A 17921-nucleotide genomic window follows, 5' to 3' on the forward strand; every position below is an offset into this window, starting at 1 on the left:
AGCGCACAAGAGAGGTTGGCTCCATTCCTACATACAATGGGACCACAGGGAATGAACATAGCCACCCTCTAGTAGGAAGTTGGAACACAGCAGTGAAAAAAATCAATTTGGAGCAGGCTGAGAGCAATAGAAGGTGCTCTTTGAGTTAAGAATACATATGGGAATATTTTTTTTTTAACCAGAGTTTATTGTTGCTCTCTACTACATGGACTTCTGAGCTCCATTCACAAAGTAGTATCTACCGCTTTAAGGAATAAGGTAATATACCGCTTTCCAAAACTTTTTTTGGCATTCAAAAAAAAAATGCTTCTAAAATACCGCACGCACTATTTTTTCCAAAGTATGCAGTATTTATCTAATGAAACCATGCAGTATTTTATTTCATTAAATAACCAGTGGGATGGATACAGTGGAAAATTATTAGAACCCCTATCAGTTTTTATTGCTAATAAGAGAAAAAAATGGTTTAAACTGTAGAAATATGCCAACTCACTAAGTCATATGTATTAATACAAAAGGAAAAAGATGACTGGAATAACAGTCAAAGGCAAGCTGCTTTCACAGGATACTCATGATGTACACATGTAGTTCTTGACTGATCCCTCAGTTTTCTCATGATCATCCTTACCCCATGAGGCCAAATCTCGTTTGGAGCTCCAGAACGAGCGTGATTGATGGTTATTTTGTATTTCTTGCATTTGCGAAAAATCGCTCCAACCGTTGTCAACGTCTCACCAAGCTTCTTGCTGATGGTCTTGTAGCCCATTCCAGCCTTGTGCAGGTCTACAATCTTGTCCCTGACGTCCTTTGACAGCTCTTTGGTCTTGCCACGGTGGTGCCCAAGAAAGAGATTCTGTGGACAGGTATCTTTTATACACATAATGAGTTGTCGTTAGGAGCACCTTCTTAAATTGACAGGACTAATCTGTGTACCACATGAGCACAGTCAGTCTGTGGGAGCCAGAATTATTGTTGGTTGGTAGGGGATCAAATACTAATTTTACTCGCTGAACTGCAACTCAATTTATAACATTTGTATAGTTTTTGGTTGATATTTTGTCTCTATCATTTAAAATACACCTATGATAAAAATTATAGACCCTTCATTTCTTTGTAGGTGGGAAAACTTACAAAATCTGCAAGGGATCAAGTACAGTAATTATTTGCCCCACTGTATCAAGAACAACTAAGTTCAATAAAGAAAAAACAAAATATCTTTCTAAATGTCAAATATTGAATGAAAATAGTTTAAAAAATTACACACATATATAAATACCCTTCTTCTACAACGTTGTATTTTTTATTTGTGGAAGAAGGGAATTTATATACAGTATGTGTGTGATTTTTGATACTATTTTCATTCCATATTTGACATTTAGAAAGATATTGTGTATTTACTTAAAGTATAACTAAAGGAAAAACTTTTTTTTTAAGTTTTGAATAGTATGGAGAGGTATTAGAACATCTATTAGGTTTTTAATGCTGTCTGTCCCCATTAGGGCTTGTTCACACTTGACTAACTTTCCAACTCCTATCAAATGCTCCTATAGCTTTAGTATGGGTGTCAGACAGGCGTTAATGAGCTTTAGTATGGGTGTCAGACAGGCGTTAAAGAGCTTTAGTATGGGTGTCAGACAGGCGTTAATGAGCTTTAGTATGGGTGTCAGACAGGCGTTAATGAGCTTTAGAATGGGTGTCAGACAGGTGTTAACCACTTGCCTACCGGGCACTTATACCCCCTTCCTTACCAGGCCAATTTTCAGCTTTCAGCGCTGCCGCACATTGATTGACAATTGCGCGGTCATGCAACATTGTACCCATATGAAATTTTGATCATTTTTTTCTCACAAATAGAGCTTTCTTTTGGTGGTATTTAATCGCCACTGGGCGCTTTACTTTTTGCGCTATAAATTAAAAAAAGTGCAAAAAATTTGAAAAAAAAAAAAAGTTTATTTGTTTCTTTTATAAAATTTTTCAAACAGGTATTTTTTCTCCTTCACTGATTTGCGTTGATGAGGCGGCACTGATGGGCACTGATAGGCGGCACTGATGGGCACTGATAGGCAGCACTAAAGGGCACTGATAGGCAGTACTAATGAGGTGGCACGGATAGGCGGCACTGATAGACAGCACTAATTAGGGGTCACGGATAGGCGGCACTGATATGCAGCACTGATAGGCGGCACTGATAGGTGACACTGATGATGGGTACTGATAGACGGCACTGACTGGCATCACTTCTGGGCACTGACTGGCGGCACTGACTGGCACAACCCCTGGGCACTGACTGGTGGCACTGACTGGCAGCACTGGTGGGTGGCACTGGTGGGTGGCACTGGTGGACAGCACTGGTGGGTGGGCACAGGTGGGTGGCACTGGTGGGTGGCACTGGTGGGTGGCACTGGTGGGCACAGGTGGGTGGGCACAGGTGGGTGGCACTGCTGGGCACATGTAGGTGGCACTTCTGGGCACAGGTAGGTGGCACTGCAGAGTGGCACAGGTGGGGGCACTGCTGGGCACAGGTGGGGGCACTGCTGGGCACAGGTGGGGGCACTGCTGGGAATGGGTGGGCGGGGCTAGTGGGCGCACTGCTGATCGGAACTTGCGGGGGTCACTGCTGGGCACCGATCATCAGGGCACTGATCATCAGTGCCCTGATGATCGGTGCCGATCCCCGCTCTGACAACTGCCGGTTCTCGGCAGTACTTTCCTCACGATCTGACAGCGTGAGGAAAGTGCAGCCGAGAACCGGCACTTGCATTTTCCTGTGATCAGCGTGTCATTGGACACCGCTGATCACGTGGTAAAAGGCCGGTGGGATCGGCCTTTCACCACATCACGTGATCAGCTGTGTCCGTAGGACACAGCGATCACGGAGATCGCCGGGTGCGCGCCCCCTGGGGCGCGCAGGAGAGCGCGTTCTGGGAGGACGTCATATGACGTCCACTCAGAACTGGCCGGCCGCGGTGAAGCCCTCTTTCGGCTATGCGCGGTCGGCAAGTGGTTAATGAGCTTTAGTATGGGTGTTAGACAGGCGTTAATGATCTTTAGACTGGCTTTTTACAAACGTTAAAAATGCTCCCCAAATGCCCTATGTGCAATTTTGAAGCGTTTTAGAAGCATTTGACAAGAGTTAAAACCACACAACTATCTAAATAAACTGTAATGTTTTTAATGCTCCACAATCGCACCGAAAATGCATTGCAAATATCTGCCAGTGCATTTGAGGAGCATCACCATAGACTTGAATTGGAGGCATTGAAAGGTTTTAAATGCCTCCTGACTTGACATGAGGCTTCAAATTTGAAGCAAAGCTTCACGCTTTGATATTGTGAACAGCACTGTGTGCTGCCTATAGTATCATTTCCATAAGCATTTGAGGAGCGTTAAAAATGCAGCTCAAAAGCCTGCTTTCAAAGTTAGTGTGAACTAGGCCTCAGGGAGATTCACCCTATTTGTCCTGTTTTCCATTGTCATTGAAAGTGAAATGAAAAAAATCCCAAATTGTGGGTTGTCCCCAGAAAAGTAACAGAGGGGACATGTTCCAATGGGGACACATATGGCAAAAAAAATTGACAGGGGTTATAACCCTCCATTACTCTATCCAAAATGAAAAATAAACTTTTGCCTTTAGTTACACTTTCAACAGCCTTTCCCATCCTTTTCAACACAGAGGAACCCTGGAAATAACTTTCCAGTCTCAGGCAACCCCTGCTAAAAATGACTATCTACAACTCGTGAAACATTAGTGTGATGGTCAGTGGGAAGAATGCTCCTTACACTTGTGGTCACAGGGAATAATTACCCCCTTTCTCATAGCTAAAAAGATCTATGATGTCAGTGGGAACCAGGGGCGGACTGACAACTCATGGGGCCCCTGGGCAATAGGGAATCATTGGGGCCCCTGTGTCTTGGCCCACACTCAAGAAAGCCTATGAAAAAGCCAATGAAAGGTACCAAGGGCATCTCATGGGGCCCCCTACCGACCCCGGGCCCTCAGGCAGTGCCTGAGTGCTTAAATGGTCAGTCTGCCCCTGGAGGGAACTTGTCAGTGGGAAGGTATCTCTAAAAATAATTGTGAAAAAGTGAAGTATCCCCATTACATATGACATACAGTGGATATAAAAAGCCTACACATCCCTGTTAAAATGTTAGGTTTCTGTGATGTAAAAAAAAAAATCAGACAAAGATAAATCATTTCAAAACTTTTTCCACCTTTAATGTGACCTATAAACTGTACAACTCAATTGAAAAACAAACTGAAATCTTCTTGGGGGGGAAAGTAAACTTAAAAAACTAAAATAATGTGGTTGCATAAGTGTGCACACCCTCTTATAACTGGGAATGTAGCTGTGTTCAGAATTAAGCAATCACATTCAAAATCATGTTAAATAGGAGTCAGTACACACCTGCCATCATTTAAAGCGCCTCTGATTAGCCCCAAATAAAGTTCAGATGTTCTAGGAGGTCTTTCCTGACATTTTCTTAGTCGCATTCTACAGCAAAAGCCATGGTCCGCAGAGAGCTTCCAAAGCATCAGAGGGATGTCATTGTTAACAGGTATCACTTAGGAGAAGGGTACAAAAGAATTTCCAAGGCATTAGATATACCAAGGAAAACAGTGCAGTAGAGTCATCAAGTAGAGAAAATATGGCACAAAAGTGACATTACTTCAACAAAGTATTAGTGTAAGGGTGTGCACACTTATGCAACCATAATATTTTAGTTTTTTATTTTTACTTCCCTCCACCTAAAAGATTTCAGTTTGTTATTCAACTGAATTGTACAGTTTAGGTTACATTAAAGGGGAGTTCCAGCCATTTTTGTGTTTATTAAAAGTTAGCAGCTACAAAAACTGTAGCTGCTGACTTTTAATAAACACACACTTACCTGTCCGGAGTTCAGCGATGTTCTCACCCGCGCCCTTCTCCCCTTCTTTCCTCCACGGCGCCGGCATCTTATCTGTGGGCTCCAGGCTCTGAAAGCTTGCGGCTTCACATCCGGGTGCCCACTGCACATGCGCAAGTCGTGCTGCGCTTCCTAATTGGAAAACAAAATGAGCACTATTGTTTCTGGACTGTACTACAGGTACAAACAACAAATAACACACACATATATGGTATCGCTGCGATCGTCAAGAGCTGAAAAATTTATTTTGGGTTGTTCTTTAGTGGTAAGTTATGGTAGTAACAAGAAACACACAGCTAAATTAAAAAAAATTATTTTTTTTACTATTTTGGGCCCATTTTCCTTTGATAAAAAAAAACAAACAAACAGGAGATATCCATTACCGTTTACCACCGAATGAAAGCCCAATTTGTCCTGAAAAAAACCACGGTATAATTCACCTGGATGTATAAAGTAGTTGTGATGATATGTACAGTTTTACTAACACATGTCAACGTTGCAGAATTGTGCTTAGGCATTTAGATTTGTTTTACTCTTAGGCATGAAGGGGTTAAATACCTCATGCTTGGACCACTACTTAATTACAGCATACATTTAATTCATTATTTCCATGTGTGAATTGAGTTTAACACCTTTTCATGGGGTATTTACTGAGTGTTTTGCGGTAAATACCGCAAAATAGTATAGTGAATTGACCGTTTCAGGATCCCATGCAATATATAAGGCAATATGTGTTTGGACACCTAAATGCTGCCGAATAGAGACCAGAAAGACTTTGCACACCGCAATTGTATACACTATATATTTTGTTTTGCTAATTTTTTTCCCATGAAAGTGTTAATACCCTTTAGCCCTGGTTCACATCCGTGGGGACATGCGGGACGCAACTTGCACGGGCACGAGAGCCCATTCATTTGAATGGACTCCTGTGCCCCGGGACACGCAGGGAAGAAGTCCCTGCACTACTATGGAAATCGCAGCCTGCATGTGAACCGAGGTTCCCAGTACAGTTGCAATTGGGGGGCGGCATGCCATTAGAATTAATGGCGCCCACCTGCGGGTCCATTCCTCTGTGTGGGTGGTGCGGCTGCAGATATTTGTGCACCACCCGCGGCACCACCTGCACAGATGTAAACTAGGGCCTGGGTGTGTTTACTGGGCACAGTGTGTTTGAGCTCTGGAGTGTGTTTATTAGTCATCATTTTACTTATGTTGTATTGTTTTTAGATCAGGAATTTTTTCTAAACACGGTGAGTTTGAGCTCTTAAATGTGTGTACTGGGCACAGTGGGTTTGGGCTCTGGAGTGTGTTTATTATTATTCAAAAACAAAAGCTGGATTCTTGTAAGCTACTATGGTGTATTTGTGAAGTGAAAAAAAATAAAAATTAATTTATCCAAAGAAAATATATATAAACGCTACTATGAATATTGTGCTAAAAAATTATATATACTTGTGTGTGTAATATGAAAAAATTGACTAGAAATTTTTTTTATAAAAATAATTAAGTGGGTCGCCTACACCATACTCATACTTGTGTGTCACTATAATCAAAAACAAATTATTATTAATATTTCTTATGCTTTTTTCTGATTATTCTTTGATGTGGAGGTGTTCATTATTGATGACTAGGCGTTTATGACGTAGTAGAACCTTTTTTCATCCTTTAGCCTCTTTAAGGAGACATACTTACATTGATTTTTCTTTTTCTAAACCAGAAGTTGGTGTCGCTTTATTAGCAATATCTAAAAAAAAAATCTTAGATGAAGAACTCATCTCAAGTAAATGATGTATTTTCTCAAATGTTAATGGTTTCAATGCCAACTTGTCCTCAGAGAATATCATTTGTATTCAATGGGAGGCATTAGCGTGTTCCAGTACCCTCTCTATAAAGCACTGTAGTCTACTAGTTTTATGAAACTAAATAAAGAAAAATAGATTTGGTGAGCTGAATGTGTTCTTTCTTCATAAATGAAAGTACATTACACACACCTCCTCGTGTTTGTCTCTGCTTTGCTATGTATCACTACATATATTCTGGCGCCTGACTGCAGAGCTGCAAAAACCGCCAACCACAATATGGCGCCTCAGCTCAGAGCGTTCCACCGTCCCAGACATGTGGTTGGCAAGAGATCAGCTGCTCGGGGTTTCCGGAAGTGCGACTGAGTTACGTCATCCCGGCAAAGATGGCGGCCCCCAGAGTCTAGCAACGTGTGTCTAGTGTGGATGGGAATGTGCGAGAAATCAAAACAAAACAATCCATAACATAATATTACTAATTACAATCAATTTGGGATCGATAGGGATTTACGTTTGTCGTGAACCATGAAGACGAAATCGTCTCACCACAAGTCTGAGAACACGTTTAAGGTAATGTACTGCCATAGTGATCACTGCTAGGGAAATCAGAATGTAGCACTATGTCCATACTTGCATTATAGTTTAACTGGATCTTGTGGAACTAAAAGTCCCAGCATGCCAGGTGGATCTCTTGGCATTTGCTCTCGTTTCTGATCCTTGGTATGCTGCTTGTATCAGTTATTTTGCAGGATTACATTGTGCATGTGAAACAGCCATCAACAGGTCATAGTTAGTCTGGCTGACAAAAGGCCATCCAGTTCAACCATGAAAAAAAAAGTTTTAGTCCTATACCCACATTTTATCCAGAGGAAGGCAAAAAGAAACCATCAAAGCATGATCCAATTGGCTCCTGCAGGGGAAAGATCATGGCGAGGATTTACTAAAACTAGAGCGCTCAGAATCTGGTGCAGCTGTGCATGGTAGCCAATCAGCAATTCACTTCAGCTTGTTCAATTAAACTTTGATAGTAACCCCTGGTTCACATATATGCGGGCTGTGTTTTGCGTGGGCACGAGAGTCCATTCATTTGAATGGACTCCTGTTCCCTGTGACACGCAGGGAAGAAATCCCTGCACTTCTGAAAACGCAGCCCTCATGGGAACCTCGGTTCCCAGTACAGTTGCATTTTCCAGTGCTGGCGGCGTGCCATTAGAAGTAATGGCACCCGCCTGCGGGTCTGCATTCCTGTGCGGGTGCACGGATTTTCGCGTGGATCCACAGCGGCACCACTCACACATATCTGAACTTAGCCTTAGGCTCCATGCATACTGGGTGTTTTGATAATGCTGGTTACGTTAACTGTGTAAAGTCACGTTAAAAACGTGAGTTTTTCAGCTCTTTACAGCGTTTTTGCATTAGCGTTTAGTGGCGTTTTTCTGCGTTTGCGGTTTTTAGCTCTTTTTAAAAAAACACGCAAAAACGCCGGTTTGCAGCATTTTTCAGCGTTCGAGCGTTTTTACAGCTAAAAGATTCCTAGAAACCCTGGGTTTTTTTCTAGCCAAAAGAAGTTGATTACAGTCTATGTGTGTATGGACACGTAGGATAACATGCTTGGGGGGTTTACTGGCTGTAGGAAAAAACTGTAAAAGCCAAAACAGCAACTGTATAAACGTCCAGTGTGCATGAGGACTAAAACCTGGAAGCTGATTGGTTTCTGTGCACAGCTGTACTAGATTCTGCACTCTCCAGTTTTAGTAAATCAAACCCCATAAGAGTTGACTTACTAAAACTGGAGAATGCTAAATCTGGTACAGCTGTGCATGATAGCCAATCACCTTGTTCAATTAAGCTTTGACAATAAAACCTAGAAGCTGATTGGCTTCTATGCAGAGCTGCACCAGATTTTGCACTCTCCAGTCTTAGTAAATCAACCTCACACGTGTTCATATTTAATGTTTCAGGTTTTGTTATATATGTATGATGGTGATCAGGTTATATGTGTTATGTATCCATAGAAATAAAATCAAGTTAACGTAAGGTTTTTTGCTAGTTCTCAAAGTACAGGAATACCATGTATACACTTTGTATGAGGTGAGCTATTATATCCAAAATCAGACCATGGGTGCAGCACCATCCAGCTTTAGGGCAGGATCACATGAGCTCACATGCGGAATGTGTATGCGCTGGTGTATGTTGTGTAGGAGCAGTGAGGGCGGTTTGATACGATGTTACTTCATTGAAGTGTCTCAAATGATATGAACAGGATACATAAAACATTTTTTCATGGAGGGCCCGTGTCGGAAACCCATGTTCCCTGTGCATTTCCCCTCACTGCATTCACAATTTGCAGTGGGTGTCAGAGTTAACTTAATGACGCCAGAAACACAGGTCACAAATGTGTTTGCCTGTACCAGATCGCATGGTACAGTAATGCCATGCGATCTGAATCATGTGCTTTTTTCAAAGTAGAACATGCACTACTTTTGGTGCTGTTTGGTGCAATTTTAGGCCAATCAAATGAATGGGTTGAAATTGCACAGTGCCCGCATTGCATGGGAATCGCACAGGAATGTGCTCTGTGTTCCTGTGTGGTTCACATGCAATCTGAGCAGGATTTATGGTTGAACTGGCCCTTAACCTGTGTTGCTCTATGCAGACAGGCTGTACACTGCCCCACTTTCACCTGTGTGGGAACTTCCCCAGGCTGTCGCTGTGCCAATCCTCTGCAGTGTAATAAGTAATAGATTTAGGCGCATGGATCACTGGTATAAAATAAAGGCAGTCCTATAGTCCATACAGATTGTTAGGGGATATATAAGGAAGCCCTTTATGGAATATTAGGTCACGTGAAAGTCCATCCACTGTAGGCATGCTGTAGATACAAGCAGAAGCTGGCTCTGGAATAAGTAACCGAAGGAGAAGACAACAGCGCTTCTAAGTGCAGACTTTAAATTACTTTAATGGAACTAAAATTAGGCAACTCACATGGTGAAGTAAGGTTACTGGTTCATCAAAAAACCAGTGGTAACAAGACCACCATATCCCAGAGAGTGAGCACTAGGGAGAATCTGGAAAGCAGCTGGCATGGGGCGAGGAAGCCTGGCCAGCACCTCTATTGCTCCATGACGTCCACTGAAACGCACCCTCTAGTTTAAAGTCATTTTAAGGCTACACTTAGAGGCGCTTTTGTCTTCTCCTTTAGTTATTTGCGACTGAAGCAGTAGCCATATCTATACATCCACCTTGTGTGGTGAATGCCCAGGCTGCAGATGATTGGTTCAGTACAGGTGACTGCTTCCTGCAGGCTTACACACATTGGTTTGGAATACACTGGAGCTCATCCCCACTTATAATAGATAATGGGACTGGAGGAACCTGTACAGTTTTTTTGTAAATTTTCCTGTCAAAGGTACAACTGTATTTATGGAGACATATATCTGCATTCCCACTTGTGAATACAGCAGGACAGCAAACAGCAGTGATTGTTCAGCTTGTACAAAGCAATGACAAGCAGACATGAGCCACATTTCTCTGCTCCCGTTCACATATATTCACAAATGTAGCAGTTACCTGTGGCTAGGGACAGATGGTTGGCCCTGTGGTTCAGGAAGGAATAATGAACATTTTCCTCCTGCAGCCGCTGAATGTCAGTAGAGGGAAAGGAGGAGAAGCTGTCTTTCAGCGGTTGCAGGAGGAAAATGGAGAGGATCGGGTCCCATATATATGCCACTCCTCCTGTCCAAGTGTAAAACAGAATGTGACAGGCCCCCCGGAGCATGGGGCGAGATCAACATTGCGACCCCTGACACTGCACTAGTGGTTGGGGAGGTGTGGTAAATACACATCTCAACTGTGGGGTTTTACCCCCCCCCAACCACAAATGTAAATGAGCCCTTACTGTCCTGAGCCCCATATAAGGCTGCTTTCACACTGATGTGCAGCATCTTACCATCACCACGAGTGCAGCGCGGTGCACCTGCGGGTTAGCTGCGCTTTGCCATAGACTTTTATTATATCTTGCGGGTGTGGTGCATTCCTGCATTCAGGAGTTTGGGTGCACACGAAACCCACAGGATATAATAGAAGTGTTCTTCCCTGGTTTGAGGTCGAGGGCCACATCAGAGGGCCACAGGTTGAGCTCCCCTGATGTAGAGGTCTGTTACACTGTAAGCTTTGCAAATTGCCCTTTATTGAAACAATTGCTGTAGCTGCATGTTGTAAAGGGACTTTTTGCTACCAGTGTATTTGGTGTTATTGAAAGCATTCACTGAAAAGTGTAAGCATTACTGGCTGAGTAGTGCATGGAAGCATCAAAAGGCTGAGAATAGGAGTATTAAAGATACTATGATAGTTGTTTGATCATTCATATTCATATTTTTTTTTTGTCTGCAGTTCCAGACCTTTTCAGAAAGACTAGCAAATGTGAACATTGATATTATTCACCGCATTGACAGAACAGAGAGCTATTCAGAGGTAAGGATTTATATTTCTTGTGTGAATTGAATATTTTATACCTGACTTCACTGTACTAAGGCCCAAATTCCAAATATTTGTACAATGCATGTGGTTAAAATTAGGGGTGCACTGAAATTTCAGTTGGCAAAATGTTTCGTTGGCCGATATGAAAAAAAAAGCACCAATACAGGTGCCGAAAATAACCCTGCCCCCTCACCGCTGCCGCCTCTCCAATGTCCCCCCGTGCTCGCACGTAGTGGTGAACACATATGTAGGCAACGCCCACATATGTAAACAGTGTTTAAACCAAAGCGGCACAAACGTCAGAGCAAGAGCAATAATTTTACCACTAGAACTCCTCTGTAACTTTACACTACTAACCTGTAGAAATTTTTAAAGCGTCACCCATGGAGATTTTTAAGTACCATAGTTTGATGCCATTCCACGAGCGTGCGCAATTTTAAAGCATGACATGTTGGGTATCTATTTACACACTGTAGCATCCTCTTTCATATTTTACAAAGAAAAATTGGGGTATATATTGGTTTTTTTTTTTAATCATTAAAGTGTATGTTTTTTCAAAAATATATATTCATTTCTAAAAACTGCCCATTTTAGTTTCGGTTTTCGGCCAAGTGCATCCTGAATTTTCGGTTTTGACACCAGAATTTTCATTTCGGTGCACCACTAGTTAAAATGTAATCGTGTTGTGTCTGTATTGAGAGAATGTTAATATTTTGTACAGCGCTATAAATACGAATACAAAAAAAATTACTCAACGTTGTATTGTGTTTTTTTTATTGTGGGATTAAAATTCAATGAAAACAGAAGACACTTTTTTTAATAGCTTTGAGTGGTAGGTGTAGCAAAATAGGAATGGCATATCTTGATATTCAAGCAACCTATACATGCAACAAAATAGATAGATATTAAGGGAGAAGTGAGGTCCAGTGTCAGGAGGCAGATGTCAAGATTCTGTCACCAGTAAAGTTGGCTATGCACTAGTAGATTTTTACGTATATACATTCGTATGTGTACACTTAATGACTGGACGAATTTTGTTTGTTAGCGCTTCAAAATGTAATTTGCTTTTAACATTCAATTTTGGAGTGAATGAATTTTCCTGAATGGAAACCACACTGCTAGCAATTTGTTCATTCAGAAAAAATTTCCGTCCTGCTCCTTTGAATGTTATCATCACTGTGGTGAAAAATGAATGTCCTTTTGACCCCACTAATTTTTAGAAAATTAAAGGAACATATTAAAAATGAAAATGTTCAAATTAAATTCTGCTTGTGTGTGGTCCTAACGGCATAATTTTTTTTTTTATTACCCTAATGCATCCTCTGCATTAAGCTTCCAATATCCGCTCCCCCTAGCCCCCCCCCCCCCAACAAAAAAAAAAACTTACTTGGCTCCTTACTCGACCCAGCGCTGTATCCATCTGCAGCATTTCTGCTCTCTCTTCCCCTTCTCAAAGGACACAGAGACAGCAGCGGGAGCCATTGGCACCCGCTGTTGTCAATCAAATCCTGTGAAGAGGGAGCGCTACCATTGCACAGAGCAGGTAAGAATGACATGTTTATTATTTTAAGACAAACAAACACTTTAACTCTTTGCCAGCTACATAATCACTGAAATTCATCCTCTGTTATAAATGGTTGCAGTTCACCCACCACTGCCTAAAGGCTGGTTTGCACTTGTGGTTGGAGACAGTAAAAACATGCGGTTGAGCTCTTGTTTTTTACTGCTCTGCATTGGCCCCCACTTAAGCTGCAAGGGCAGCAAATGGAGGTGTTCAGATGCTGTAATGCTTTGCTTCGTGGTTGCAGTAAAAGTTATTCCCCATTGTGTTTGGTGGCTATTAGCCTCTAGAATCCCATTTATGTATACTGTCTTAAAGAAGAGCTGTACTAAGAAATATTTAGCCTATGACCTCTCTCCAATTGGGAGTGCTAGTTTCATGATTGTCATGTTGATCCAAAGACTTAAGTCCTTTGAGTCACTGACCTGGAATAAGTATGCAACTCAGAAGTTTGGTTTTCCTGTGACTTCTGGAGCTGCTTGCATTTTTCGTGCCAGTAACTCAGTAAGTGTTGAGGCCAGGGAAAAGAAGGCGACAAGCATTTTCAGGAGGAGGTTGGCATTGGCATTTTCCATTTTCTTTCAGTAGTTTCCCCTGGCACATTTCTAAAGCTAAAATCTTATATCTGTGTACCTGATTCTGGTATCCTTTGCTTGCATTAGGATGTGGAGACGTACTTCTATGAAGGATTACAGAAATGGCGGGATCTGAACCTTACGGAGAATTTTGGTATGTATATCTGTGTGACCAGAAGTTGCAAGATGTGTTTTTTTTTTTTTTGTATAAGGATCTTGGCAAGAAGGATGGTAAATATTCAGCCAGGAGAATACCCACGTTTGCACATGCCATGTTCAATGTAAAACATTTAGACTAGCAATAGAAAGACAGATGGCTCAGTGAGGTGAGGATAAATGATCTTTGTATTCTAAAATCCATTGCTGCTCCACACTTCTTTGTGACTCATTTGACAGATCAGTGGTGCAGATGTGGCAAAATCATTCACTTTTCTATGTAGAAATAGATAGCAGACTGGTGCTCCATTGCACATAGGTTTCTCAATATTTAAGCAAATCTGTATGTATGGTGAGGAGCACTTACAACCATTGCAAACCCTACATAACACAGTCCTTGCAAATTGCACAAGAATACAGCACATTGTCTGCAAAGATGAGGAGGTTCCTTAAATATCACTACCCGTACCCTCTGAAAGTTCTGAGGAATCTTCTAATTCACAGGCAAAGTGGTTGGAGGAAGATCTACCTCATTTCATACCTTCTGCAGCGGAAAAAAAGAGATCTGCCTCTCTTAACCCCTTCCCGTCTATACACCTGGGGAGCGTGGCTGTCACAGTGGTCACATAATTGGGAATCCATCGAGCGGCTCCTGATCTTAAGAGACCGAGAGCTGTCTATGGCAACTCAGGTACTGTGCTGGGGGTGTGCAGTGAGCACAAGCTCAGCATTGAAACTTTGGCTGTCTATTAACGCATATGTGTGGTGTTTGCACGTTAAAGCCCACCCTCTTTTTTTCCACACAGATGTGTTATGGGGGCAGTGTAAAGAAATAATCTTGCTTGCTGACCTTCCAAAAGCCTTATTATATTTAGGGAAGCTGCAGATGACAGCCAAACTATCAAAGGGCATGTAGAGGTGATATTAGGACGCCACTGGGCTGTGTCATTCAACCTTAGCTAAATAGTCTGCTAAAAGACATATGGGAAATGTTTTACCTGCCAAGGATTTGTAATTCGGTGCTGCCAGTTTTGTGACGGCATACCAGAGAGCACAGCCAAGTCATAAAAGCTAAGCTCACCTTTTTAACAAAAAATAATAAATGCACTTTTTTTTGCAGGTAAAAAAAAAGTGCATTTATTACTTTTTGTTTCTGGAACCTCTAAAGCATTGCAACAGCGATCAGCAGATCGCTGGTCCCATGCAGGTCTCCCGTATATCTTCTTGCTCGTACATCCTGTACGGGAAAGGAGATACTTACTGACAGGAAGGCTCAGTGAACTACCACGGTGCTGTCGAGCGCCGTGGTAGCTCATTGAGAACTACAAGCTGACAGCCGCAAAGGCTGTTGGAACTTGTAGTTTTCCCATTCACAGAATACTGTGAATAAGTGATGCAGTGGGGAGGGAAGAGCCCTGCAAAGGCACGTTTTTTAAAAATTGTGACCGCTAGCAGGGAGGAGAAGATCCCCGCTAGCGGTCACAACGGGGATCGGGGTAGGGGGGTTTCGTAACATGTTATGAAAGGTTAAAGCAGAGTTCCACCCAAAAGGGGAAGTTTTGCTTTAAAAGATTGGTCCCCCGCTCCCCATTAAGGATTGGCACCTTTGTGAAGCGGGGGGGAACGGGTACCCGAGTTTTACAGGTACCCGCTCCCCTTCCTTTTCGATCGGAAACGGAAGTTGTCCTCCTGCCCTCCCTCCCTGTAGTCTTGTGGGACATGTGACAGGTCCCAGAAGACGACGGGGCCATTCAGGAAGTGCAGCGCTGCTCACGCATGCGCAGTGGGCACCCAGCTGTGAAGCCGCAAGCTGTCACAGCTGGGTGCCCACACTGAAGATGCCGGTGCTCGTAATACAGGACGACAGGTGAAACGGGCTGCGGCGGGGGCAACGCGGGATCCTGGGACAGGTGAGTGGCTGTTTTTTAAAAGTCAGCAGCTACAGTTTTTGTAGCTGCTGACATTTTTTTAAAGAGTGAGAGGTACTCCACTTTATCTTATCCTTTAAACCACCATTTGCCACAGCATTAGAGTTTGATTAAGGACTAGCTTTTTAGAACACACTCCTGGCTTGATGATTGGGCAGTGAATGGTGAAGCAGCAACATTCTGATAAGGTCCTCCATTTCTCTTGGCTGCTTGTTCCCTGTCAGTGCGTGAAGTAGAGCATGATTGGCTTTCAGTACTCCTATGGACGGAGAGGCTGATATCAAGACAGATTCAGGTTACTTATGCTTGTTCTTTGTATAAATACAGTTAATTATTTTTAAGAAATACCCTATTGCATTAAATAGCATTTTTTTATATCTGCCCTGAGTTTTGTTTATTCTTTCATTAGGACTTGCCTGTTTGACTAGATTGGCTAACATAAAGTATAGATGAATACACATGAGATGATGAGAGTGCCTTTTTGTGAGGTTCGAGTTACTCATGTGCATGTAATTGACATTTATAGTTTTGTAACCTGTGCATTGATAATCAGTAGTAGATAAGTTCATTCACAGCAGAAATGTAAACATGAACGGATTCTTTGAGTTGTGTATGGTGCTAGAAATGGGATGTTAAGGAAGTATGGATTATTAAATCTGTATAATTACCTTAATGAAACATGTATGTGTTTTTTATGAGCTGTTCCTGACTCAGTTGGTGGTTGTTATGCATCTTTTCTGTTTAAAAGATTTTATTGGCCCTACAAAAAGAGATGTCAAAGTACAGGTAAAGCCACATTTTAAGGTAATAGGGAAAACTGGTAGGTACAAGTACATGTGTAACAAAGAAAAAAAAATGGGGATTTGTTTATTACCATGTTGAGGTTCTAGGCTGTAGTTTGTTGGTTGTTAGTCATCTTTTAACACCCATCTGTGTAAACATGTTGGCTTTTTGTGTTGCTCTAAAAGTAGCACTTTAAACATGTCGAGTACATTGTGCAAATAAAGAGTATTGGTTCATATAATTATATGTACATATTTTACAGACATGGTTTGGGAAATAGAAAAAAAGAAAAGCAAATGCAGCAAGCAGGACAAAATTAAGTTCTCTTACACCCCGGTCACATCAAAACCCGATTTTGAAATCGTGCGACTTAGAGTGAAGTCGCACGATTTCAAAATTGGGTGACCTGCCGATTTTCTTGCGATTTGCTCAGATGTCTATTCAAATCGCAACAAAAGTAATGCATGCACTACTTTTGAAATCAGTGCAGCTCCAACCAAGTCAGAACCGCACGGATATGACCGCTCTAATAGCGGACAACAGGGTGCAACTTGGCATACGATTTGCAAGTCGCCTGGCATGTAAATTGCATGCCAAATCGCACCCGATGTGACCAGGGGCTTAAAGTTACAACACTGACACTTGCTTTAGATAACTAATTTGTACCATGGTTGCAGAACTACAAATGTAAAGCTCTTGTTTAGGAGAGATCCACCAATAAGCAAGCAAGCTTGAATCATGAATCGGTTAGGCTGTTTGTTAGTAATCAGAAGGTACAGATTAAAGGATGACTGTTTATTTTTCAGTAACATTCTACCGAGAAGTGTCCAGTAAGTGCCAGTCATTCAATCTGCTGGTTTATCATCAGAATGCCATAGTCCAAAGTTTGAAGACCCACTTACAAGTGAAGAACAGCCTTGCCTACCAACCTCTTCTTGAGTATGTATACAATTCCTGCTATAATATAACACATGCAAATCACTGTTTTCTCTTGTAGTTCAATTTTCCTATCCACTGTTCAGATCTTATGGCTTTCTTTAGGCCTCGTGTACTCTGCTGCTCCTAAACATGCGTTTAGGAGCTTTTGGTGCTTTTTTGCCAAACTCCCTGAACTCAACTGAGTAAAAGACTGTGGGGTTTATTTACTAAAGCTGGAGAGTCCAAAATCAGACTCCCTTCTGCATAGAAACCAATCAGCTTCTAACCTCAGCTTGTTCAATGAAGCTTTGGCAATGAAACCTGGAAGCTGATTGGTTTCTATGCAGAAGAGAGTCTGATTTTGGACTCTCCAGCTTTAGTAAATAAACCCCTATGTGTCCATGCACACATAGGTTTTTACCAGAATTTAGGTGCAGGAGAGTTTAGAGGCAGTTAAACTTTCATTTCCTGAACGCAGAAGAATTGCATGCAGGAGAGGAACATTTTGACCAAAAAACACCAAATGCAGCAAAAATTTGTGGAAATACATCTAAACGATAGCAGCATTTAGCACTTGGGCGTTTATCCATGCCAATGGAAAATACTCTGGCCAATCAAATGAATAAATGTCTAAGCACTAAACGCGGGTAGACGCTGCTGAACACTGTACCGTGTTTACACTCGTTTTTGCCGCGTTTAGCGGTTTTCTGCTGCCAGGAGAGCTTAACGTCTAGGGGAGTTCATAAGTACATGAGGCCTTAGATAATGTGTAGTTGAAATAGTTATTTCAGCTTTTTTTTCAAATACTAAATAG

At 42.0% G+C, this 17921-nt stretch overlaps 1 protein-coding gene across 1 annotated transcript in view; it reads left to right on the forward strand.

The window, feature by feature from the left end:
* The first annotated feature begins 7093 nt into the window (after positions 1-7093).
* UTP20 (UTP20 small subunit processome component) overlaps positions 7094-17921 on the forward strand; it is a 134743-nt gene continuing 123915 nt past the window's right edge. The window contains exons 1-4 of the mRNA XM_089694285.1: positions 7094-7277; positions 11100-11180; positions 13410-13476; positions 16996-17128. Of these exons, the coding sequence (XP_089550411.1) occupies positions 7233-7277; positions 11100-11180; positions 13410-13476; positions 16996-17128 (326 nt within the window). The 5' untranslated portion in view covers positions 7094-7232. The remainder of the gene's footprint in view (positions 7278-11099; positions 11181-13409; positions 13477-16995; positions 17129-17921) is intronic.

The sequence above is a fragment of the Staurois parvus genome, unplaced genomic scaffold (assembly GCF_062004578.1).
Source record: "Staurois parvus isolate SC_StPar_1 unplaced genomic scaffold, SC_StPar_1.0 ptg000025l, whole genome shotgun sequence".
In the NCBI taxonomy this organism is placed as follows: domain Eukaryota; kingdom Metazoa; phylum Chordata; class Amphibia; order Anura; family Ranidae; genus Staurois; species Staurois parvus.